This window comes from Ctenopharyngodon idella, chromosome 16, assembly GCF_019924925.1.
Source record: "Ctenopharyngodon idella isolate HZGC_01 chromosome 16, HZGC01, whole genome shotgun sequence".
NCBI classification, from domain to species: Eukaryota; Metazoa; Chordata; class Actinopteri; order Cypriniformes; family Xenocyprididae; genus Ctenopharyngodon; species Ctenopharyngodon idella.
In genome coordinates, this window is record NC_067235.1 from 4,134,340 (window position 1) to 4,160,193 (window position 25,854).

At 39.1% G+C, this 25,854-nt stretch overlaps 1 protein-coding gene across 2 annotated transcripts; it reads left to right on the forward strand.

The window, feature by feature from the left end:
- Nucleotides 1–1,720: 1,720 nt before the first annotated feature.
- On the forward strand, nucleotides 1,721–25,827 carry LOC127496923 (uncharacterized). 2 transcript variants are annotated; one of them, XM_051864912.1, is made up of 3 exons: nucleotides 1,721–5,020; nucleotides 16,489–16,592; nucleotides 22,367–25,827. In XM_051864912.1, exon 3 carries the CDS (start codon nucleotides 23,995–23,997, stop codon nucleotides 24,949–24,951), a length of 957 nt encoding a protein of 318 aa, XP_051720872.1. In that variant the 5' UTR covers nucleotides 1,721–5,020; nucleotides 16,489–16,592; nucleotides 22,367–23,994; the 3' UTR covers nucleotides 24,952–25,827. The 2 variants fall into 2 exon arrangements, with proteins under 2 accessions (XP_051720872.1, XP_051720873.1); XM_051864913.1 differs by lacking the exons at nucleotides 1,721–5,020; nucleotides 16,489–16,592 and adding an exon at nucleotides 18,849–19,846.
- The last annotated feature ends 27 nt before the right edge of the window (nucleotides 25,828–25,854 follow it).

Below are 25,854 nucleotides of genomic sequence, written 5' to 3' on the forward strand. Positions count from 1 at the left end.
TTATCACTTGACGTCTGTGATTTCATGCACCAATATGGACGGGACGAACATCTCTGTGTTTATTACAGAGGTGGGAGTGTGTGTTTTCTCGACGTGGGCGTTACATCAGGGTCATGTGATATGCTTGCCTCTCACTTCATGAGTTTATAGACTTGGCTGTTTATAATAAACTTGCATAAGTGAGCAGCAAAATCAAGAAAAGCATTTTCTCTTACCTGACACTGATATTAAAATGGGCAGTCTTTTTTGCGATTTGGCTCTATTTATTAATTTTATAATTTTATTTTTTGTCGGATACCATTCATATTGAAATGAAATGAAAGCATGCTGAAGATTGGTGTGCAAACGGTAGCTCAGGTAGGTCAAAAAACACACAAGGAGAAGCATTAGGATAATACAACATCAGCAATCACAGACATTCGCATTCGGACGGGATTAGTATTATTAGTATTATCTGAGGTAATTTTTCCAGACCTTTTTACAGAAGGTAAGAGTCACTGCAATCTTCACTGACATTGTCCGTAATGATGACTGAGATGGCACATTCGGACGGGACTAAAATCACTGAGAAGCTCTGGTAATAATTACTTTACTCCACCTCTCCATGTAAAACTAATCCTGTCTAAATAATGCTTTATAAATGTCTTTCCCCTTGCAAATCAGTGTTGGTCCCATTTTATATTAGGTGACATTAACCACTATGTACTTACATTTAAATTAATCATTTGATACAATGCACTTATTGTGTACAAACATGTTTTTACATTGTACTTATATTTTAAAAATACCTGCATGTAAGTACATTAAGGGTGGGTTAAGGTGTAAGGGATGGATCAACAGTGTAATTATGAATGTAATTACAGAAATTAATTACATTTATAATTACACTGTTAACCCATTACTTACACCTTAACTCACCGCTAAACCTACCCATACCACCAAACCTGTCCCTAACCTTACCCATTTTGCAAAACAATATGCACACAATAGGTACATTGTACTTATTTTTTGATGTAAGTACATAGTAATTAAGGTCACCTAATAAAAAGTGGGACCTCACTGTTTTACTGGAGGCTAAAAACATGATGACAGATTTGTCCGTCTAAACATAGAGGCACAAGTAGACACATGGGGAAGTGCAAGATGAGTGTGACTGTATCTCAGAAGTTATGTTTTAGGCCAATGTCCAGTTGCACAAACGCTTGTTCCCTGAGAAAGGGAACTTGCACTGCGTTGGTAACGACACTTTGGGGAATCCCCCTCAGTGTAGCACGTCTGAAACATGAATGTAACTATTCCAACACAGAATCTACAAAGGGATGCCAGCACACAACAGAGATAGCTTTCGCTCTTCATCAAGCGCTCTCTGTCATTGTGTGTCTTATTTATTGTTGTTTGTCACAAGCATATATTATTATCTTGGCGAGTGAACAGTTCAAGCAGTGTGTGCATCCTTGCCCAAGGTTTATAATGGGTGGGGACACACATCAGCTGTGTGTTCGTTGTTTGGGAGTGCAGCTTGCCGGGGCCTGTGGTCCCTCCCCAGGGATCTTGGCAACAGAGGCGACGCTCTCGCCCACAGCCCGCCGAGCCGAAGGTCGATTTGAGGACCGTCCTTCAGGTGAGAAAGGCTTCGGGAAAGACGTCCTAGCTCTGGCAGGACCTCTGAGGGTTGTCCCCCTGGAGTGGAGTGATCGAGGTCATTTCCACCTCGGATTTCCAGCGATCGCATGCTGCAGTGTCCGGCTGTTCAGTTGCCTTCCGAATATATCTCCATGGGCCCTGCATACGGTAGAAAAGGGGTACAGACTGCAGTTCAGTTACCGCCCCCCGAAGTTCAATGAGGTGGTCGGGACTGTGGTGGACCCAGAGCAGGGTTGGGTGATGGAACAGGAAGTTCGCTCCCTGTTGGTAAAGGAGGCCACAGAACGTGTTCCTCCGCCAGGGTTCTACAGCCGGTACTTCATAGTTCCCAAGAAGGATGGGGGGGGTTGCGTCCGATTTTAGATCTGCGGCTCTTGAATCGTTCTTTTGAGGAGATTCAGATTCAAGATGCTCACTATTCCTATCATCGTTAGTCAGATCAGATCTGAGGACTGGTTTGTCAAGATAGATCTAAAGGATGTATACTTCCATGTGTCAATCATTCCTTCTCACAGGAAGTTCCTGAGGTTTGCATTCGGGGGCGTAGCGTTCCAACATCGGGTTCTTCCGGGGACAACCCTGGCCTAGCTCTCTCCCCTCACATATTCACCAAATGTATGGATGCAGCTCTGGCCCCGCTGAGGCCTCAGGGCATCCAGGTGCTGAATTATATCAATGACTGGCTCATTCTGGCCCAGTCTCGAGAATTGGTAATTCGACATCGAGATGTCGTCCTTGGCCATATTCAGAGCTTGGGGTTGAGACTCAACACAAAAAAAAGAGAGTGTTGTCGCCGCCCAGAGAACTACGTTCCTGGGGGTGGTGTGGGACTCGACAACGATGCGGGCACAATTGTCTCCCACTCGTATCGAGTCTATCCTAGTGATGGTTTCCAGGATCAAGCTAGGCCACGCTATCACTGTAAAGCAGTTTCAAAGGCTGCTGGGGCTCATGGCAGCTGCATCCAACAACATTCCTTTTGGCCTCCTGCATATGAGACCCCTACAGTGGTGGCTAAAAGCCAAGGGGTTTTCCTCGAGGGGAAATCCGTTCCGTATGATCAGGGTCATGCGGCGATGCCTTTGTGCCCTGGCCATATGGAAAAAACCTTGGTTTCTGTCCCAAGGCCCAGTATTGGGAGCATCATATTGCCGAAGAATCATTTCGACAGACACATTCCTTTACGGGTTGGGGCTCGGTCATGGATGGCCACTTTGCAGTGACTCATGAGTGGTCTGTGGCAGGCCCAGCATTCCTCATGGCACATTAATTGTCTGGAAATGCTGGCAGTCTACAAGGCTCTGAGCAGCTTTCTCCCAGACCTAAGCGGCCACCATGTCTTAATGAGGACAGACAATATGTCGATGGTCTCGTATTTGAACCATTGGGGGGTCTGAGGTCCTGCCCTCTGTGGTCCCAAGGGAAACTGTCACCTCTCAGAGCGATGTATGTCACCGGGGACCAGAATCAGGGAGCAGACATCCTGTCGAGGCAGGGGTTGAAGCCCAGGGAATGGAGACTTCACCCCGAGGTGGTGAAGCTGATATGCAAGAGGTTCGGCCCAGTGGAAGTGGATTTGTTCGCATCTTGAGAGACATCTCACTGTCCACTGTGGTTTTCTCTCACTCATCCAGCCCCACTGGGGTTTGATGCCATGGTACAGATGTTGTCGAGGCTACACCTGTATGCCTTTCCCCCAAATGCTCTGCTCCTGGGAGTTCTGGAGAGGGTCCGGAAAGAGGGGATCAGTCTATTGCTGGTAGCCCTGTTCTGGCTAGCCTGAGTATGGTTCTCAGACATTATTTCACTCCTGGCAGGCCAGCCGTGGCAGATCCCTCTGACGCATGCATGGAGGATGAGGCCTGCGACTCGTTCCAGAGTCCCAACCTGGAATCTGGCTGTGATTCTTGAAGGGCTGTCACTTGCCCCCTTCGAACCTCTTGTGTTGGCTATGGCAAAGAACCTGACTTTTAAGATGGTCTTTCTTCTGGCAATTACTTCTCTCGAGAGAGTGGGGGACCTCCAGACCTTGGCTATCTCACCGACTTGCCTGGAGTTTGCCCCTGGGGGAGTTAAGGCCATTCTACACCCTAGACCTGGCTATGTGCCTAAGGTATACCATCTAATTTGGCATGGTCAGTGGTTCTTCCGGCTTTCCATCCTTCGCCACATGTGTCGGCAGAAGAAGAAATACTTTATCTGCTCTGCCCTGTCAGAGCATTGAACATCTATATTCAGAAGTCTTCTCAGTGGAGGTGGTCAGACCAGTTGTTGGTGTGCTTTGGATCACCCAAAAAGGGGTTTCATGTTTCCAAGTAATTGGATAGTTCAGGCTATTTCCTTGGCCTATCAGGTGCGCAGTCTGCCTTTACCTGTGGCCTTGAGGGCCCACTCTACTAGAGGCATGGCGTCCTCCAGTGCCCTCCTTTCAGGAGTCCCACTGCAGGAGATCTGTGATGCGGCCGGGTGGCCCACCCCACATACTTTCACCAGATTTTATAGTCTGCACCTTCCTTCTATTCCCTCTAGTGCTCTCGTCCTAAGTTGTGCCTGGTTCAGCTTCATACTAGGACAGGCATGTTTCGGTGTGGCATAGTGGGTATCCGTTCCCCAAAGTATCGTTACCGACGCAGTTGTAACCGGAGACGTAGGTTACGACTGTAACCCTTGTTCCCTGAGAAAGGGAACGAGACACTGCGTCTCTTTGCCACACCTCTCCATGCCTGGGAGTGGCTTGCTGAGGCTATCTCTGTTGTGTGCCGGCGTCCCTTTGTAGCTTCCGTGTATGCCATCACATGTTAAGTCATGACGCAACACCAATCAGGATTGGAATAGTTTCATTCATGCTTCAGACACGCTATGCTGAGGGGGATTCCCCAAAGTGTCGTTACTGACACAGTGTCTCATTCCCTTTCTCAGGGAACAAGGGTTACAGTCGTAACCAGAGATGTTTTCACTACAAGTTGGTTTAAAACATCTAGCTCCAACTGGCTTAAATTAGAACAAATTTTGTGAATTTTATCCTTCAAATTAAAATTCTGATATGTGGTAATTTTATACAATATGTAACTTTTCTTTAATAGTTTTGTGTAATTTGTTTAAAAAGAGAGAGATATCAGTCATTCGCAAGTCACCTCATTAATGTGGCCACGCCCACGGAGAGCGCGCAGCATTCAAAGGCAAATTCTGAGGCGATCCATGCAACAGAGTGAATGCCCGCATCAACTCGAAAAAAATGTATCAAGCTTAGTCAGATACATGTACATCTTTTTGAGACACGGTGAGGAATAATTCTGGAAGAATTTACCTCAGAGGAAGAGCACGACTTTCAGTTTCATTTCGAGGATCAACTTGATCAAGTCGGTGATTGTGAATGGTAAGTTTTTTTATACTTAAGTTCTTTATTCTGATCGCGATATAGTGTCTGTGAATATTAAACCGCAAAAAGACTGTTTAAATATGAATCCTGCATGTTCTGTGTGTCTTTGTGTGAATAAATGGGGCAGACGTACAGTTTCGTTTACTACACATAACTTACATTAGAAAATATGCCATTTTGGCTTTTCCCAAACTGTATTGCTATACTGAGATGAGTGAAATCGACTGAAATACATAATAAATACTGGAATAAAATGTGTTATTAATGTATGAAACTGCACATTAACGTTTATAGGCTCTATAATATAACAAATACGATACATAAAATGTCATAGAGGTAATATAAATGTTCAAACAAGATTTCTTTCAGCTGTTCAGTTTGTTGATCTAAAACCCAGAATAGACTCAGTATTTTCAATGGGTTCTAGGAAATGTAATATGGGATTTTAAAAAGGCAGTTTTCAAATTATGAGTAAAATAAGGTCTTTGCTTTATGTTACTTGCAGAGACAGCTCCTATCTCTATGAATTGGGAAACATCAATTTCTCCAAAGCTGATCATCAAGCTTAAGATTAAATTTCATATTTGAAATCACCAATGAAATCTGACAACAGCTGTTTCATACATTTTGTTTCTAAATGCTCAAATCATGACAAAAAAAAACGGAATTTTTCAGGCTGGAGCAGCCAATGTGCATGTGCAGTCATAAGTGCACATCTCAGAACATTGATTGTTTCTATAGCAATCGGAGCTTCTAACAGCAGCTGCAGTGATGCAATGACTTTACCAACTGGCAATTGACTCTTTTATTTAGAAGGTGGGACTTATTCCTCCATATTGCACATTGCACTTTCTCCCATTCATAGTAATATGAGTGCACTGTCTTTGTATCTTATATCTAAAGTCTTTGATAGTACCTGCTTCCGTTGAAGTCGCCAGACCACATTATTTAAACTTGGTTTTAAAATAATCGTGTTTAACAGCGGAATTTGTGGTGAAAAAAGTACACTTCCATAATGTACTTAAAGTTCTCTATTTTCGCACTCTAATTTTTTACTTAATATACTAAAAATATTTCTTTAGTACTTCTTAAGATAATCTTAAGAACACCTAAGTGTACTCAACTGTGCTATTTTGAGACTCCGTGAATATGAACTAAAATGTGCTTTTAACATGCCATCTCTGTCATAAAAAAACATATTTAGTTACCACTTGTAGTACACTTGAACCTGTGTATGAAAAGAAAGTGTATGAAAGATGGGTTCAAGTGTACTACAAGTGGTAACTAACTAAATTTTTTAATACAGAGATAGTATGTTAAAGATAAAGATAGCACAGTTGAGTACACTTACATGTTCTTAGGATTATCTTAAGAAGTACTAAAGAAGAATTTTTAATATATTAAGTACAAAATTAGTGTGTGAAAATAGAGCACTTTAAGTACATTATGGAAGTGTACTTTTTTTTCACACATCTGAGAGTCGAAACAAGTAAAATGCACCAAAAGAGCTCTTTACCTCCGCCCACTCCCATGAAGCACCACAAATGACATAATCGAGTTGGTCTACCTATGCTCTCAAAATACATAAAAATTTGAATATAAATGCATATTTTGCAATAAACTTAAAATATATTGTTTTTATATATACAATCAACATTTTAAAATTAGTAGTTTTTAGTGCTGTCAAATTGATTAATCACCATTAATCACTAGTAGTGACAATATAAAGACAACACTAGTAGTTTTATATTTCTTCATCATTTCTAATTCGATTATGCTGTTTGCAATGCTTCATGGGATTGTAGTTCTTTCCCTCACTAAAGCCATTAAGTACACAGTCTTGTACCTTTGTATTTTTGTCCGATTTTCAAATACAATTTTTTATTTCAAAGTTTGTAGTGTTATGATTCACCTTGTAGCTGACTGGCTTGATTAATGACTTGTAATGCTTTACCAAAGACTTTTTTTTAAATCCATATGGGAAAAAATGAATAGAAAAAATTACTTCCGGAACCAACCTGCATTGGAAAAGGGGGCGGGAACTGTTGCACTCCATTCCACTTTGATTAAATTTTGTTAGGCATGCTGATCTTGCCAGATTGAGTTTTGAGAAACTGTCAGAGCTCATCTCAGGGCTTATTAGGGGCAGTGGGAGTCTGTGTTTGGAGTGATATGAGTGAAGTTCACCCTGAAGCCTCTGGAAAGTCATTAACAATGAGCAATCTTAAGTGGATATACAAGAACCATGTGTTTGAACCCACCATGGCGAAGTATCTTTTTAAATAAGTTTTGTAGATGTATTGTAGTTGTGAAGTGTTGTAGATTTATATGAAAGGTGGCTGATATACTGATTTACAGATGACGAATAAGATGCATTAAATAATAAACACTTATTTTACTCACCATTCAAAAAAAAAAAAAAAAAGGATTTTGGAACTAATACTAGGCACAAAGACCACTTGAAAAATTGTTAGTTCAACTTTGTTTGACTGTCAAGGTTTACAATCTAATTTATGCCAGATTTCCGCAGTTTAACGTGATGTCAACAGAGAGTTTACGATGTCGTATTTGTGCTGTTTTTGTTGATTGTAAGACCTGGACCGTGAGGCTGAATGTGTGCTGACTAATGAGGTAAATCAATTTAATGTGAGCCTTTGTGCTTTTGTGAATGCATGAAGACAAAGAGGTGGGCACATGAAGCCTTAAGACGTCTATGAGGTGTGAAAGAAAGTAAATAGAGAATGTGAGGGCTTTGTAAAGATGAGGGGGTGCTCTTGAGGTTGTGATTAGCAGCTCAGTGCGTATTTGGGGCAGTCATAGAACCAGACCTCTATGTGTGTGTGTGTGTGTGTGTGTGTGTGTCTATATGTGTGTTTTCACCAGACCACACTAGGCCACCCGCCACTGACAGGGTCAAAAGGGCAGGGGTCAGGGGAGGGCATGCCTGCTACAGCTAATTATATGACAGCCTATATCCTCCCCTCTGACCACAGACAGGGGAAAGGGGATTATGGAAAATATGTCGGGAAGTTATGAGAACACCCTATAGAGATAGCCACCATGTCGGAAATGAAGAAGGAAAAAAGAGCTACGTTGTTATTGGAATTCAGCAGATCTTTTAAAAAAATAAGTGGTAAATGTTGAGGTCTGGCTAGGCCAAAGTCTTATTTCACAGGAGAAGGTTTTTAAGGTAAAAATAACAAAACATCCGTTACAACAAAATTAAACTACTTGAGAAGCAAAACTGCACAAGATAGGTTTGTTTTTGAAGAATAAATCTTGAATTGTTCATTTTTCTTAACCCACTGGACAACTTTTTCAACAAAATTTTGTTATCTGATAAAATAGAAGTCAATGTAATGGTGTATATCACAATATGGTTGTTTTTTCTACGTATTCAACAATAAATGGCTTATATACAATACCGATCAAAAGTCTGGGGTCGGTGCAAATTATTATTTTTCTTTTCCCAAAGAAGTCTCTTCTGCTCACCAAGGCTGCATTTATTTAATCAAAAACACAGTAAAAACAGTAACATTGTGAAATATTAGTACATTTTAAAATTGCTGTTTTCGATTGTATTATATTGTAAACTGTAATTTATTTCTTGTGATCAAAGCTGAATTTTCAGCATCATTACTCTAGTCTTCAGTGTCACATGATCCTTCAGAAATCATTTTAATATGCTGATTTGATGCTCAAGAAACATTTCTAATTATTATCAGTGTTGAAAATAGTTGTACTGCTTCATAATTTTGTGGAAACCATGATACATTTTATATTTCAGTATTCTTTAATGAATAGAAGTAGTTCAAAAGAACAGCATTTATTTGAAACAGAAACCTTTTGCAACATTACACAGTAAATGTCTTTATTATTCATGACAAATGAAGGAGTTTGGCATGAGTGCAAAAACAGCTTCACATTAAGAAACATTTAAAAGCAAAATAGTCAAAACAAATATAATTAAAAAGATAGTTTAGAATGGATGAGCCACTTACAAAGCTGTAGTAAATCAATATACACCAATCAGGCATAACATTATGAGCACTGACAGGTGAAGTGAATAACACTGATGATCTCTTCATCACAGCACCTGTTAGTGGGTGGATATATTAGGCAGCAAGTGAACATTTTGTCCTCAAAGTTGATGTGTAAAAAGCAGGAAAAATGGGCAAGCGTAAAGATTTGAGCGAGTTTGACAAGGGCCAAATTGTGATGGCTAGATGACTGGGTCAGAGCATCTGCAGTGGTCAGTATCTATCAAAAGTGGTCCAAGGAAGGAACAGCGGTGAACCGGCGACAGGGTCATGGGCGGCCAAGGCTCATTGATGCACGTGGGGAGCGAAGGCTGGCCCGTGTGGTCCGATCCAACAGACGAGCTACTGTAGCTCAAATTGCTCAAGAAGTTAATGCTGGTTCTGATAGAAAGGTGTCAGAATACACAGTGCATCAGTTTGTTGCGTATGGAGCTGCATAGACACAGACCAGTCAGGGTGACCATGCTGACCTCTGTCCACCGGCAAAAGAGCCAACAGTGGGCATGTGAGCATCAGAACTGGACCACGGAGCAATGGAAGAAGGTGGCCTGGTCTGATGAATCACATTTTCTTTTACATCTTGTGGATGGCCGGGTGCGTGTGCGTCGCTTACCTGGGGAACACATGGCACCAGGATGCACTATGGGAAGAAGGCAAGCCGGCAGAGGCAGTGTGATGCTTTGGGCAATGTTCTGCTGGGAAAACTTGGGTTACTTTGACATGTACCACCTAACTAAGCATTGTTGCAGACCATGTACCTTTCATGGAAACGGTATTCCCTGGTGGCTGTGGTCTCTTTCAGCAGGATAATGCACCACTAAAGCAAAGCAAAAATGGTTCAGGAATGGTTTGAGGAGCACAACAAGGAGTTTAATGTGTTGACTTGGCCTCCAAATTCCCCAGATCTCAGTCCAATCGAGCATCTGTGGGATGTGCTGAACAAACAAGTCTGATCCATGGAGGCTCCACCTCACAACTTGCAGGACTTAAAGGATCTGCTGCTAACATCTTGGTGCCAGATACCACAGCACACCTTCAGGGGTCTAGAGGAGTCCATGCCTCGACGGGTCAGGGCTGTTTTGGCAGCAAAAGGGGGACCAACACAATATTAGGAAGTTGGTCATAATGTTATGCCTGATCAGTGTACTCACACCTGTAACCGTACAACAGTTGAATTCAGTATTAATGTGTCATGTTGTGACACTTCTCGACAACCATAAACGGCTAAACTTCGCTTTACATCACTAAATAGCGTCTTCCTGGCTTACACTCACTATTTTCACAGTACTGCATATTTCTTTGTCACTCTGACATGTAAACGATATAGTAAATCTTAACCAAGCACACATTTCAACCGTCTTACCACCCAGCCCTTTATCAGGACATGCTCCTGCGGCATGTAAGTGCAATGTATTTGGTGTAAGGGGGATGTGGTTAATGTCAGAGAAACGGTCTGGTGCCCTCTGCCATATCTGTATAGTGTGTGTATGTGTATGTGTGTGTGTGCTCCAGTATTACGGTTCTGTGTGTCTTGGCTTGCTTCTGAGGCTGATCCCAGCAATGTTTGGGGTGGGCCATCCCGGCAGTATCAATCACTCTCAGACAAACTAACAGTCCAAATTGTAACATGTGTTCAGTGTTTCAACTCAGCTGAGCTAACATGACCAGAACATGCTGTGTGTGGACAAGGCCCTGGTCTAACTCAAAACTAGCACAACTGTCCATTCATGAACAATGACTGCAGTCGCACTGGCATTTCCGTGCAAAGAAGAAAAGATGTGCTGAAGAATGAGCGTTTAACAAATAATGAAGTCAGGATTGACTGGATTTAGATAGCTTGAGTTAAATAGCTGCAAAGAGCTGTATGCTTGAGGAATATATTTTGTTTCACTTTAATTACAGTGCAACTCTTAAAAATAAGGTTCTTTATTGGCATCCATGGTTCTATGAAGAACCTTTAACATCCATGGAAAGTTTCAAATGCACAAATAGCAGAGAAAAGTTCCTTAGGTTATTAAAATATGAAAAAAAAAAAAAAAAAAAAAAGAAGTTGTTTTTAAGAACTTTTCATTGAAAGGTTCAGTGGTACCAACTGTTATTTTATGGCTTCACTGTGAAACCCCCTTTTTGCAACCTTTATTTTGAGAGTGTGAAGGCAACAATATACAGAAATTCTTCCTTCTCAATAATTTTTGAGCTTGTCTCAAATGCTAACTTTGTGAAGCAATTAATAATTTTTACAACAATTCCACTGTCCAGAACACATAGTGGAATTAGTTCAACATACTACAACAAACCCTTAAAGACCCGCTGAAGTGCTTTGAAATGCACAGCATTATTCAATGTGTTGACGTAATTTCCACTGAAACAAGAAGACAGGGGCGGGACATATTGAACAGCTCCTTCCCTTTTTTAAAAATGCCAACAGCGTTTTGTTTATATCACAGCACAGCCAGAGCTGTTGAGCTAGTACGCTGCAGTTTCCTCCTAATCTAACGTTTCTCGTCATAATATCCTCCATTATCACTTTAAAATATAGCATTCTGTGCAGAATTCAGATGGGTCCAATACGTTTTGTGGTCTGCTCCGACTCGTGCATATGATCTGCTGTGTGCTATCGCATCTCTGGACCAGACACTAACAGGAAACCAGACTTTATTCGCCTCAATGGAAAGCATATTTACACTGTCTGAATCGTTCCCTATCTCCTATATAGTGCACTATGTGCCATTCACCATGTAGAACATAGTAAATGTGTGAACAAGTGACCGATTTCAGCAGCAGCTTCAGTGTCTATTTATAATGTAAGGGGCGGGATGCTTTAGATTCTAGAGAACATCTGATTGGACAGAAAATCTGATGAGAAGCTGTCATCAAAATCATTGATCCATACAGTGAGAGACTGTAAGTTTTGAATGCTTATATTTTCTAAATGCGAATTTTGTTATTGTTTTGATAACAGTAAAGCTAACATATTTGTACTAAAAGCCAAAAAACTTCAATTTTGATTTCACAGGGACTTTAACAGTCTCTTTGGTCACTCTATGCATTCATTTGTGTGGAAAAGAACAACAAAAACAGTTTCTTCAGTTTCTCTTTTTTGTGTTCAACTGAAGTAAGAATATTATAATGAATATTAATATATATATATATATTATTTAAATATTAAAATGACACAAAAAATTATAATCTTACAAAAGGTTTCTACTTCAAATAAATGCCATTATTTTAAACTTTATATTCATCATAGAATCCTTGAGAAATGTATCACGGTCTCCACAAAAGTATGAAGCAGCACAACTGTTTTCAACATTGATAATAATCAGAAATGTTTCTTGAGCAGCAAATCAGCATATTAAAATGATTTCTGAAGGATCATGTGACACTGAAGACTGGAGTAATGATGCTGAAAATTCAGCTTTGATCACATTTTAAAATAGATTCACATAGAAAGTTATTTTAAATCATAATCATGTTTCACAAAATTACTGTTTTTACTGTATTTTTATCTAATAAATGCAGCCTTGGTGAGCATAAGAGACTTGTTTTAAAGACTTTGTTCATTACATTACAATAAAGCTTTGATTTTGACAATATTTATACTTTTGTGTAAACCATAAATATTGTTAAGAGTCCAACTTCTTTAAACACAAGTTCAGATTACTAGAACAAACGTACCTTATTCAAGTGACTGTGTGATTCATTGATGTCCAGTGACAGGATGTACTAACAATCACAAAGCTTTTAGCACTGAATTTATTCCCTGGCAACTAGAAAAAGTACAATAAATTAGGCACAGCGATGCCAACAGGCGTACGAGGAGTAGGCGAAATAGCTGTAGTTTTCTTAGTCCATGAGGAGCTGGCTGGGTCTGGATGTTGTGGTTGTTGTCTTTACACACAGCTCCTCTTGAATTATCACTGGGATCATGTTTTATTAGATTATTGGATAGATCAGTCAAATCAATGTCACCAAGCATGTTGCTGCACCTCTGTAGTTACACAATATCCCGAGTGGGGCTGCATGATTTGGCACAATATCATTCAGAATGCTCTATGGGATTATAGTTCTTTCCTGGATTTAAGCCATTAAGTACACAGTCTTGTACCTTTTTTTTTTTTTTTTTTTTTTTTTTGACTGATTTTAAAATATTTTTTTGCTTCAAATCAAAGTTTGTAATGTTGTGATTCACCTCGTAGCTGATTGGAAAAATACTTTCAGAATCAAGGCCACTGAAAAAGTAGGTGGGCACTGTTGCTCTTCATAGAAATAGTTTCCATTTTAGTTTCCATTTAGCGTTGTCAAAATGAAATTACTCAGAACCTCTTTCGTTCCACCCAAGAGAGAACTAAATGAAAAAAGAACCCAGTTATCTTTCACATTGTTGGACTTAAAGAACTTTTTCTTTTATTTTATTTTGTATTTTTTTCTACAACTTCACAAGTTTAGTTACTTTGTTACTTTTTTGGAACACAGTCCACATAAATATTTTATACAATTATTTTTGCAGATTTTTTCCCTAAATGTTTTAAAGCGTGCTAAAGAGAACCTGGCGCATTTGCTATGCACTTCAGATTTTAAAGTCCCCTGTGGTGAAATTCAAGTTTTTAATGTTGTTTATGTGTCTATGTGGTGTTTTTAATATGCTTTAAGACAAGCCATGTGCAAATTCATAAGTCTACACCATTGCTAATTATTTTCTCTTTAAAACTGCAGTGATCTAAAGACAGTTTCAAAGACGCGGTTTGAAATCGCTGGTGTTTGTGACGTCACAAACTACCTTGTAACCAATCACGTCAACGTGCCGGCGGGCTTTAGCATATCATTAACTGACTGCGCAAGGGAGTCTCAAAAGAAGCCAGGTTATCCCGGTATATTTTTCTGTTGATATAAAAAATCGTGTATAGGTGTATTGAGCAATATAGCGGGTGTATTACGATGCTATGATGAGCTATATGCCTTTCTCCACTGACGTTCTAATTTGTTCAAAGCGTTTCTAAGGAAATTGATTTTTAGAAGGCAGCTGTCTGACTCATGAATGTGAACATGGTTTGTGTAACATTAGCAACACATTATTAGCAGCTCTTTGATAATGAAGTCAAGCAAAAGGCTAATCATATTAATTACCATTATGTGTCCGACGTTGTAAAAAGCGATACCATTGTGCAGCGTTTACCTCAGTAAGTTGACTGAGTGGATCTCTGAGCTTGTACAAGTGAGTGGAGGCGGGTCTAATTAGCATATTCATAGAGCCACGTATAATAAATGAGGCAAGGGTGTAGAGTTACATTCAAGCTATTTTAAGGGATGAAGAATTTTTATTTTTTTTTCACAGGAAAAAACATTTAAATATGTCATTTTGGTGATCAAAGATGAGTTTTAAGGGATACAATTATTTACTACAGGAGGACTTTAAGCAAGACAAGCACCCCCTGATGGGTTTGAAGTTTGCAATGCTTGCAAACAATATATTTATTTCATTAAATCACAGTCTTGATTTAGGCTTTTATGATTGTTTTGTGCACTATGTACCACTTTAAAGTCACTGTATACAGTATCTTCCCTTTCTATGTTTAAACTGAGCAAACAGCATCATTAATATATATATAGCATCGTTGTATAATGAATAACGTACTTCACACTTATTAGATTGTCTGGATCTGATAAAACACCCTGCATCTGCACTGCATCCACCCTAAACACACCCCTCCCCATATGTACTGCCTTACACACACACACACACACGTTTTTACATATTGCATAATTGCACAGCAGTTCCTCATTAGTGTGTGTGACGTATGAGCTGCGTCTGAGATATGGTGAGTCACAGCTGAAGGAATACACACTTTCCCTGCTGTTCGTCTGCCAAGCTGGGTCCCCCCTTGAGTGGGCCTTCAGCCAGTAATGGAAACACTACAGCAAGCATCTGGTATTAGTGTGGCGCCCGAGCAGGAGAGTAGGAGAGTAGTCCTGTACTGACATAGGGGAACGATTCCAGTTCCAAAGCTCCTTTCCCAGTGTCTGCAAAATCGTTGTGGGAAATGATACTGTGTACACATGAAGGCTGAAGCCCATCATTTCTTTTTGCACTTTTTCCTCTGATTTTTTTTTTGTAAAATACAATAATAAAATTAATGCTATACCCTTGTGGAAAAAGAAGTACACTTTAGCATACTTTTAAAAAGAGAGCTTATTTCAGGAATAACATATTTAAGTGTGAACTGAATGTAATGTTCTCAGACACTTAATTCCATTTTATTTGAAAACGTATGATAGTTTAAATTTACATTAAATGCAATTAGCTGAGCTTTAGAGTTCTTTTTTGACCAACTTAAGTAGGACTTGAGTACATTTTTATATGTAATTTCATAAATACTTCGATTGTCTTTGAAATAAGGTTAACGTGTACTGCTAAATGTACTGACAATCATTTATGGTAAACTCAAATATGCTTTAATGTAATTTCTATTGATACTTGTATGTCATGTATTTAAATATGTTTGTAATTACACATTTGTAATGATGAAGTTCCATTAGTACTGCATTCTAAGCTTTCTGAATCTTCTCATTTAAAATATAAAATGTAATAACAAATAAACAAAATAAGTGTAATTCTTTAAAGCATGACAAAAGTTTATTAAAATGATGATTTAAAATGTACTTTAAAGTAAAACTTTTAGACCCTCCACCCCTACAGCTCAACTAGACTTCTCCTTCCCTCCGGCTTTCCCATCGTCTTTACTCCCTCCATCGTTGCCCTGGTCTGCCAAGCCCCAATCACCGCCTCGGTCCCGCAAGCTAGCAGTTCCACCTTGGGCTTCTGGCCCGTGGATGACGCCCTGGTCCATCAGCCTCTCTGCTCCACCGGTTTCTCCATGCACCCTGGTTCCATCTTCGTCAGTCGGTCCCCGGGTGGAACCGGGTGGAACCCGGGGACCGACTGACGAAGATTTCGATTTCAGCCAAAGCTCCACCCTGGCTCCTCCCACCGTCGGCTCCACCTTGGTGTCTCTCTCCACTGATTGCTCTTCATCCCTGTCCATCACCAGCTCTGCGCGCTCCTCCAAAGCCCGCTCCCTCCGCCCGCACTCGAACTATCAGTTACAGTGCAAGGACGCACCTTCCAGGAGGGGGGAGTAGTGTCACGATTATGGACTTCTATGTTGATATTATGTTCTGTTCCTTTAGGTCCTGCTCTATTTAGGTCTGGTTTCCTTAGTTAGCGATTATCTCATTTCTTTCTATGGTTATGTATAATTATCACCTGTCAGTCATTGTGTTCGTCTTGTATTTAAACTCCATGTTTTGTTCAGTCCCTTGTCGGTTCTCATATATGATTTATGTGGTTTGTGTTGGATTGTTTTTCTCCACAAATCTCCTGCCTGTTTTTTTTTTATTTATTTATTTTTTTTATTTTATTGATAGAGACTGTTTATTTTGGATTCTCCTTCATCCTCATGCTATCAATATGGCCACCAATACGGTTACGAAGATGAACGAAAGTCTTACGGGTTTGGAATGACATGAGGGTGAGTAATTGTTTCATTTTTGGGTTTCATTTTTGGGTGAACTAACCCTTTTAAGATTATATTATCTGCAAGTACTGTTTTTAAAAATATACTTTTAAAATTTGAAGAACACTATGTAACGAATTAGCTCAAAAGAAATATGAATAATTAATCATGACTAGTTATAATTAATTATAAATATTTGGATCTGTTATTAAAATTAACTTAATGTAATAAAACTACAATTACAATCAATTAACCTGTTTGACCAATGAACACTCAATGTTAATTGTTTATTAATTCTAAGAAATGTTAATTTCCAGGTTATGGGAAATAACATTCTTATTGCACAGTACTACTCAGAGCATGTAGTCAGGATCTGCATGATTAGGGACTCCAGTATATGAGCATGAAACACAAACAACTTTATGTGTGACATGAACAAGACTTTATTAACTAGACTAAACACTTAAACTACTCTAACATTCACACACATACATACATACAGTTTACCAAGAGAAAGAGAGAGCTAAAGCAGAATACAGGAAAGCAAGAAGTTACAGCATTGTTTGAGATTCAGCAGATCAACAGCCTTGAGCAAACTATCAGTTTAGTTCTAACATGCCCTTCTTTAAAAGGGGTAAGGATACTTAATGTATCAAATAATGAGACTAAGTTTGATACTTGCATGTCTCACCAATTTGGATTAAACTATCCTGATGGAATTTGTGGAGGCTCCCGTTGATGTTGTCTTGATGAAAGAGAACCAGTTGGATTCAGAGAATCTTTGGTGAATGGAAGGTCTAGGCCGGAGCCTGGCACAAGCTTGGGGTTCCTTAGAAGCTTCTAGCACAACATCATCTTCACATCAGCGTTTTTCAGTAAAGGAAAAGGGGCCGTGATCTTGTGATCAGTGATTTTAAAGTGTGAAGATGCCACACCCTCTGGAGGTGACTGAGCCAATAAGGAGTTGTTCCTCCTATGGAACTTTTACGAGTCTTTGTGTTTCTAGCAGGATATTAGCATAAGACATTGGATTGGATGTATGAGAGAAGAACCTTCTAGATTCTTATAATACTAGATTCTTATAATGTGTCACAGAGTTACCAACATGTAACATACCAAATAGGAAACGAAAGTTGGAGTCCATCAATACCAAACATGCTATCCATGTGATTTTAGTTAACCATAGTATGCAGCTCTGAAACAATAATACAAAGGAGTTCAAAAGAGAGAATTAATACATAGGCCAAAGCCTATAAAAAGAAAATCATGAGATAGGAAAATTGAATACATGTTTATACATTTCTAAAGTGGTTATATATATAGAATATATAGGATAAAAAGGGTTTATTTGTCCTTCTCAACAAGAATTAAGTCAGAGTCACAAGTCTCTGCAAATTCTTTCTGATTGTAAAAAGTTCTTATGAGTTTTCCTGTGTCCTGTAACAGGACACCTGGTTCTTCCTGTGTGTTAGCTTCATTTAGGATGTTAGTTGCAGTTTTGGAGGATAGGTTCACAGAACTTTGTTGGGAGAGTTTTCTGGATTATTCATTAAATATAATGAATAATTGTGTGTCTGATTGGTCCAGACGCTACAACTATAAGTGCACATTCAGTACAATTAAGCACACTTCTTTTCACAAGGGTATCCTTTCACATGTTTTGAAGAGAGATCTTGCTGAAGACTATAGTGATGGGTCAAGATTAGTAGGCAGGACAGTATATGCTTTTCAAATGGAGAAATGTGCTAACATGTAGAAATTCTTCTATATCTTGGTATGTCCACATCGAAAAATATGATACCAAGCAGAAAACTAAATTCTACTCTGCAAACTGTGATGCAGACAGGCTTCCAGTGTGAATAGTTCCAGTATTTAGCCATTTAGTTTTGACACATCACACATTGGTTTAAGCTTGTCAAGCATTAAAAAAAAGAATGAAATCCAGTCACACCATGTGTGCAAAAATTACTTTTATAGCATGAATTTTCTTTCTGTTATTTCTTTTCAGAATGGTCTACTAGTCCTACCACATATAGCTGATTAATGACTAGTTTATCTATTTTTTTTTTAATATATATATATTTAAATATTTTTAGTATATGTGCTTTGAACTTTTCTAATTTCTTTGTGAGGATTTTAACAATGTGTGATTTAGAGTGCCAAAACTTCAGTCAGACTTTTCGGTTTTTATGCGGTTTATCTGCAGATCTTCATTTTTTTGTGTGTGTGGACTGGGATTGTATTGTGCAATAAAAGGTTATAAATATTTGGTCTAAGTTGTCAGTTACCCTAACTGTGTGTTCTTGGATTCTATCTGTGCTGTTAAATGTTGGTTCTTGTTCACATGAAGATGGGCGTTTTTGCCCATTGTGCGATGGTCTTATGCTGTTTTTCCATGTCTTATGCATGAACGTTGCATTTTGGGTCTCCAGGTCAAAACAGCATTAAACTTTTAGAAAATGCTGCATTCTGTTGCACTCCATTTTGAACTCAAGAACACATCCTAAATGAACACTCTCTAAAAACATTGTTTGATCAGTGTGAAGTGAACATCAATCAGGTTAATTATACAGGGCAATGATCAACTAATCATTCAAAGAATCCACAAGCTATTTGATTATGAAAATCTGGAGTTCTGCAAATCTGAGGGGAAAACATGCACCTCTCTTCTAGTTGCCTCTGGCCTAGTGCTTTGAGCTGTTATAGGGTTGTGTTTTCAGCAAATATATCATTGTAAACATCCCTGGGGTGAATTCAAGGCTACAAGATCCGGGTTCACCAAACCAGATTCATCAACAAAACATCATGATAGCAGGGGGTATGATGTATGATTCATATTCCCATGCTGTTTTTACATTCATTATTCTTCTAACTTGGACAGATTCTGACCTGGTCATGTACTCGCTCTACGCAGAAACGAAGGCAACTCTAGATAGGATAGACAAACAGAAAGTTTAAGAATTAGATGATTTTTTCAGCTGAAGTAATTGGATTTTAATAATTGCAAGTCAATTTTCAATAAGCAATGACGCAATTTGGGGAAATGTTTTTTTTGTTTTTTGTTTTTTGTTTTTTGGGGGTTTTTTTGCACACTTCCCATTTTTTTAACATGACATGGTTATGTATATTTCTTTGAATTTCAATTTATTTTACTTCTTCAAATTCGAATGTCCTATTTGCTACCTCAATAAAAATTCAGGAACTGAATTAAAAATCTAAATGGCCCTAACAGATAGACAGTCAACAGACAAACAGCCGGAACAACAAGGGTAAGTTGAGCCATTTTAAGTGTAAGCTGAATAATTTTCTTTCTGGATGAGAATATAAATGGCACATATTTGCACAGAACGAGGTAAAGAGGACAATCTAGGATGGTCTCAAACAGTGATGTTAGATTTCATACATTTTCATATTTTATTGTCATTAAACTTAACAATTACTTAATTGCTAATATAAATGCCAAAAAATAAATGTGTAGGACTCCAAATACCAAGTGTACATAGCACAAACTGAATTATATTTATTTAAATTAAAATGAAAACAACAACAACAAGTATTTGATAAGTACAAGCGGCTTAATATCTAATACCCATCCATTTGTGTTATTTCACATAAAGGTGAAATTTTAAAGACTGTCTGTTTTTTCCATGCAACGAAAATGGTGTCACAATGGTGGCTGAAGATGTCAAGCTTGAAAAGGGATGCAAAATCAGTATTATGTATTATAAAACACTGGATTACACTGGATATTATTACTTAAACTACGGTCTTTTTCTCATACAAAGCTATCATATGAATTCAGAAGACTTGGAATGTAGTGCACCAGTCATTTTTATGATAATTTTGCATCCTTTTTGAGGCTAGATATGTTCAGTCACCATTCATTGTCCATATATGGATCCAAACTGAACACTGAATGTAGAGTTTGGTAAACAGCAAAAAACTGTTGATTGATCCAGAATTTCAGCATTTTCCTCAGCATTTGTATTTTAAGTATTTTCATTTATTCAGTAAATAAACCCACACTAATATCTTCCAAACATCGGAATGACAGACAAAACTGAGGTGAAAAACATGCTTTAGAACACATTACAACAGTGTATGGTGCTTGGGGCACTTCTCTGCTGTTTAGGCTGGGAAAACAGCTTGGGCTATGTAACCAAAAGTCAAAAAGATGTCCTCAGAGGAATGTAAGGCAATGTATGTCCATAAAGACTTCCATCTCTCTCACTGGAGGATAACTTGTCTGGAGCATACATGGACAAGCATTTGTGAAAATTCCAATGACACCAAGTGTGAGATCATGGAATTGTCTGTAGATTCACTAAATTGTATGGAAATGAGATGTGTGGTTTTTTTTTCAGACTTCTTTTGCAATATCCTCATATTCATCCTCAACCACATCTGTTCTTTTCAGCATAGACAGTGGCCTCATTAGCATCATCATTTCCCTCAGCATAGTCATAATTTATAGGTTTTCACACTCAGTTTAGAACACCCTTTTATAATAACGAGCCTAAAACAAATTACACAACTTAATCTACCTCTCTTATTAACTTGTAATTTCGTTTAAATTAAACCAAACCCATGTGAGATCAAAAACCTCAAGATGTAAGTTGTCCTGTCTTGGTGTAATGCTCCGATACATCCCCTTTGAGCTTAGCTCAGTCCACCCACAATGAAGCATTTGATCGAATGGAAATGGGTGGAGATGCTTGATGCTTGGATGCTTGGCTTGCAAGATGATGTCCAGTTTATTCAACTCTTCAAAAGTAGCACAGCGTGTACCAGTACGCATTTAAGTGTTTAAATCATTGTGTTGCTCTACTTTTTACAAGCCATCTGTATGAACCTTTGTCAGGGAAGATGCCATAATTATTTGATGTAAATAAAAAATAGGCTGTGAGGGAAAGATATACAGTTAAGGTCTTAGATTACATTTCACTGCAATGTTTTGTCCCCTGGACAATCAGGTGGACTGTACTTCTATTCGGCAAGGCCTTGTTTGTGAGTACCCTAATATAAGGTCTATATTACTTGTTTTTGCCTCCTCCACCAGATGTTTATATTTTAATTATAGAAGCTCAAAACATATTGGTGAATTTGTTACTTCCCGGCACACTGCCCTAGATATGCCTTCTCAGTTTTGAGAGCAAAGACACATTATTTCTAGGTGTTCAGCAAGTCTCTGTCATGGGCCCATTCTTCATGTAACTGATAGACCACCCACTTACAGAAGTGACCTCCTTTTGTTTAGCAAATTACAGTTACACAAGCACACATGAAACAAACATGAATTTTGAAACTTCTTCACCACAAGTTATTATTGTTAACTAAAACTAAAACCATAAAAATTAATTACTTGAAATAAAATCAACTGAAATAAAATTACATATAAAAATCAACTAGATGCCAAGGCAACATTTCTCAGTTTCATTTAGTTTAAACTGAAGTACTAAATAAACTAAAACTAAAGACTAAAACTTAATAAAACTATACAGACCTATTTAAAAAAAATAATAATAATAATTACAAATTATAAAAATACACATTACTAAAAAAAAAAATGAAAATCAAAAAATAAAATATAATTCAATATATATATATATATATATATATATATATATATATATAAAACTATAACAGTTTATCAATGATACTAAAATAACATTGTTCATCACTTTGCAGATTCATACAGTAACAATTTGACATCTAACGCATGCATACAATAACTGGGAAATTTATAGGCATCATAGTAATCATTCTCTTCATTCTGTCTTTATTCACAGAAGAGGCCTCTTGTAAATGCTTGCTCTGAACGCAGCATAATGTAAACGGAGTCTCGAGGGAACGAGAGTGACCCATTGTAAAGAGTCGGATCCCTCTTTCTCAGTGTCTCCCCATGGCAGGGTCCATAAATATACCAGGTGTATAAACATGCCACATCCCTGCCCCTGGAGTTCTGAGGCCAGGCTTGGCTCAGATGAGGTGCTGATGTCCCTGCAGTGAGCAAACTCCCTGCCAGTACAGATGGGTGCACCCTGCTTCCTGATCTCTGAATTGAGTTTGGCCTTACAGCCTTAGCCTCACCACAGCTGGCCAACAGATTTAGACCCCTTTCACCCTCTTGCTGTTGGCCCGGGGACATGGTGAAAGAAGACTGCACATGGGAAATGTCAGGTTGAACATGAATTAAGAGATATCTTTCTACATGTAAGAAGTACCATAAATTGAAGTGTTGACCGAAACATTAAGACTGACAAGAATTGGCAGCCAAAGTCTTACAGAATTGCCAAGAGTTTTTATTCACTGGCAGCAAGGCTCAAATGATGTAACACAAGAGCATGAGAATCCTGCCTTAAATTCTGTCCTCCTGGGAAGTTCCTCTTTGCTTTTTCAAAAGTTGAAATTACGATGTGATGTGCATGATTTTGGTCAGAATTAAATGGACTCTGGATTTCTTTCACCCTTTTCCACTTCCATACAAATACCCATTTTAAACATTATTTTTTGTAAAACATTAACTGCTGTTCTTCATCAGCAAAACTTACAGTCTGGTCTTAAAGAAAGTCCCGAGTTTCCCACTGGAAACTTTATGGTGGCAACTTGAAAATACGATTATTTCAATAATACTTTATACAGCATGCACAGTTCTACACATCTACAGTTTGTAATTTGTCATCAAATGTTTGGAATAATGATTTTTTTTAAATATATTTTCTAAAGATATCTCTTGTGCTCACCAAGGCTGCATTTATTTAATCAAAAATGCAGTAAAAACAGTAATACTGTGAAATATTTTTAATATTGTGAATATATTACTCCAGTCTTCAGTGTCACATGATCCTTCAGAAATCATTCTAATATGCTGATTTTGGTGTTCAATTATTATAAAATTTTTATTTATGCTCAATTATTAATAATGGTTCTTATTATATCATTGTCTGTAACATGTATGCTCAGTTTCTATGAATTTGTTTGTCTTAGATCTCTTATTAATCTTGTTAGTTGTTAATTAGTTCTACACACCTGTTCTGTTTCTTCTCTGATTACCTCTTTTGTTTATAAGCCCCGAGTTATCCTTAGTTCCTTGTCGTGTATCGTCTATGTTATGTGGTTATGTTTACATGGTTCTTCTGAGTTTTCCTAAGTATTATATTAAAGACTGTTTCCATTTGGGCCATCTGTCTTCATGCACTACTTTCTACAGCTGCCCGTGACAGCCTACAGGACTGAAAAAATAGAAGGTGGACATACCAGCACTGCTTCACCTTGTTGCCTGTGAGAATCACCTGCTGGTGGAATATTGGTGGTGGAGGTTTAAGCACGGCGACGCCCTGTTCACCATCAGCGGGGCAGAGAGGGAGCCCGGACCCACGCCTACCAACCAAGCGCTAGAGTCTGCCACCTGGGCGCCATGGAGTCGAAGTGTGCTGTCCATTCCATCACAGAGCCAGGAGAGGACCACTGCCTAATAGATTGGTGGTCCGTGGATCCATTTCCCTCCCGAGTCCCCATCCTTGAGTCTTCGCCTTCTCCATCGGTCCCGTCCGAATGCCTGGACACTACGGTTCCATCCAGAGATCTTCCTCCTCCGATGTACCCGCCTGACTTCCTGGTTCCATCTCCTCTGCTGGTTTCATCCAGTTCCCTGGATCCATCAGTGCCACTGGTGTCGTCCTGCTCCTCGGCTCTGGCCCCACCGCTTGCTCCATGCGGCTCCTTGACTTTGCCTCGGGGTTCCCTTCCACCAGGTCGGCATGAGATTGAGTCCTCGGCTGCACCTCGGGCCTGCAGGCCCATGTCTCCACTCTGGCCTGTCAGCCCGTTGGCTCTTCCTCGGCTCTACGTTCCCTCAGCTCCAACATGGTCCATCAGCCCTAGGACTCAGTCAGTCGTCGCTCTGGCTCAGCCATGTACTTTGGAGTCTCCGGCTACACCCCTTCTGCTTCACCAGGCTTCTCCTTCCCTCTGGCTTCCCTGTCATCCTCGCTCCCTCCGTCATCGCCCCGGTCTACTGATTCCCCGTCTCGGTCCCGCGAGCCAGCAGCTCCACCTAGGGCTTCCGGGCTGCAGATGTCGCCCTGGCCCGTCGGCCTCTCTGCTCCACCAAGGTCTCCATGCACCTTGGTTTCGTCTCTGTCAGTCCCAGAGTTCCGCATGGACATTCTGCCAAAGCTCCACCCTGGCTCCTCCCACCGTTGGCTCCAAAATGGTGTCTGTTTCCATCTGCTCCTCCTGGTCCCTGTCCATCACCATCTCCACACCATCCACCAGAGCCCCCCCTCTCCCTCCGCAGATGGACTTGTTAAGGCACAAGGATGCATCTTTCAGGAGGGGGAGCTACTGTAACATGTATGCTCAGTTTCTGTGAGTTAGTTTGTCTTAGTTCTCTTATTAATCTCATTAGTTGTTAATTAGTTCTACATACCTGTTCTGTTTCTTCTCTGATTACCTCTTGTGTTTATAAGCCCCGAGTTATCCTTAGTTCCTTGTCCTGTGTCGCCTATGTTATGTGGTTGTGTTTACATGATTCTTCTGAGTTTTTAACACTGATAATAAGAACACAATATTACTGTTTTTACTGATTTTTTTTTTTTTTATGAAATAAATGCAGCCTTGGTGAGCATGAGAGACTACTTTCATAAACATTTAAAAAACCCTAATTATTCCAAACTTTTGACTTTTTTTCTCAGAATTGTGTGATATAATGTAATTGCAAGTTATAAAGTCAGAATTGCAAGATAGAAACTTGCAATTGCGAGTTATAAAGTCAGAATTGTTGTGTCTCCTGTTGTGTCTCAGCTTAAGGAAAATTTTTAGAGACTAGCTCATGCCCGAATGCATCTGAGTTGAACACCACTAACAGTTCACAAGGGTTGCCATTTAACTGGATAGCAACTAATGCCTGGTTAGCTAGTAATTAGGAGTCTCGTTTACACCATAGACTTGTTAGACTGTCATTTACGGAGAGGCTGGGAAATTTTAAGAACATAACATTCAACTTGATCTGTTTTACAAGTGAGCTGCAATGAAAACAGAATATCAACACCTACATAATAACTTCATTATGACAGAGATATCTGGCATATGCTGAGTGCACGTCATAGTTTCAAGGTGGAGGGAAAAGAAAACTGGACAAAAACAGATGATTGTTAACATTAAATGACCTATTGTGAATGTTGAAGCACAGTTAGTGTCGTCCTTCTGAATATCATATTTCCTTTTATGTTATGAAGTGGCTCCAAAATGTATTCGGAGACTTAATTCACAATTA

Coding starts and splice junctions, on each gene's coding strand:
- LOC127496923 (XM_051864912.1), top strand. CDS start 23,995: ATGGAGTCGAAGTGTGCTGTCCATTCCATCACAGAGCCAGGAGAGGAC.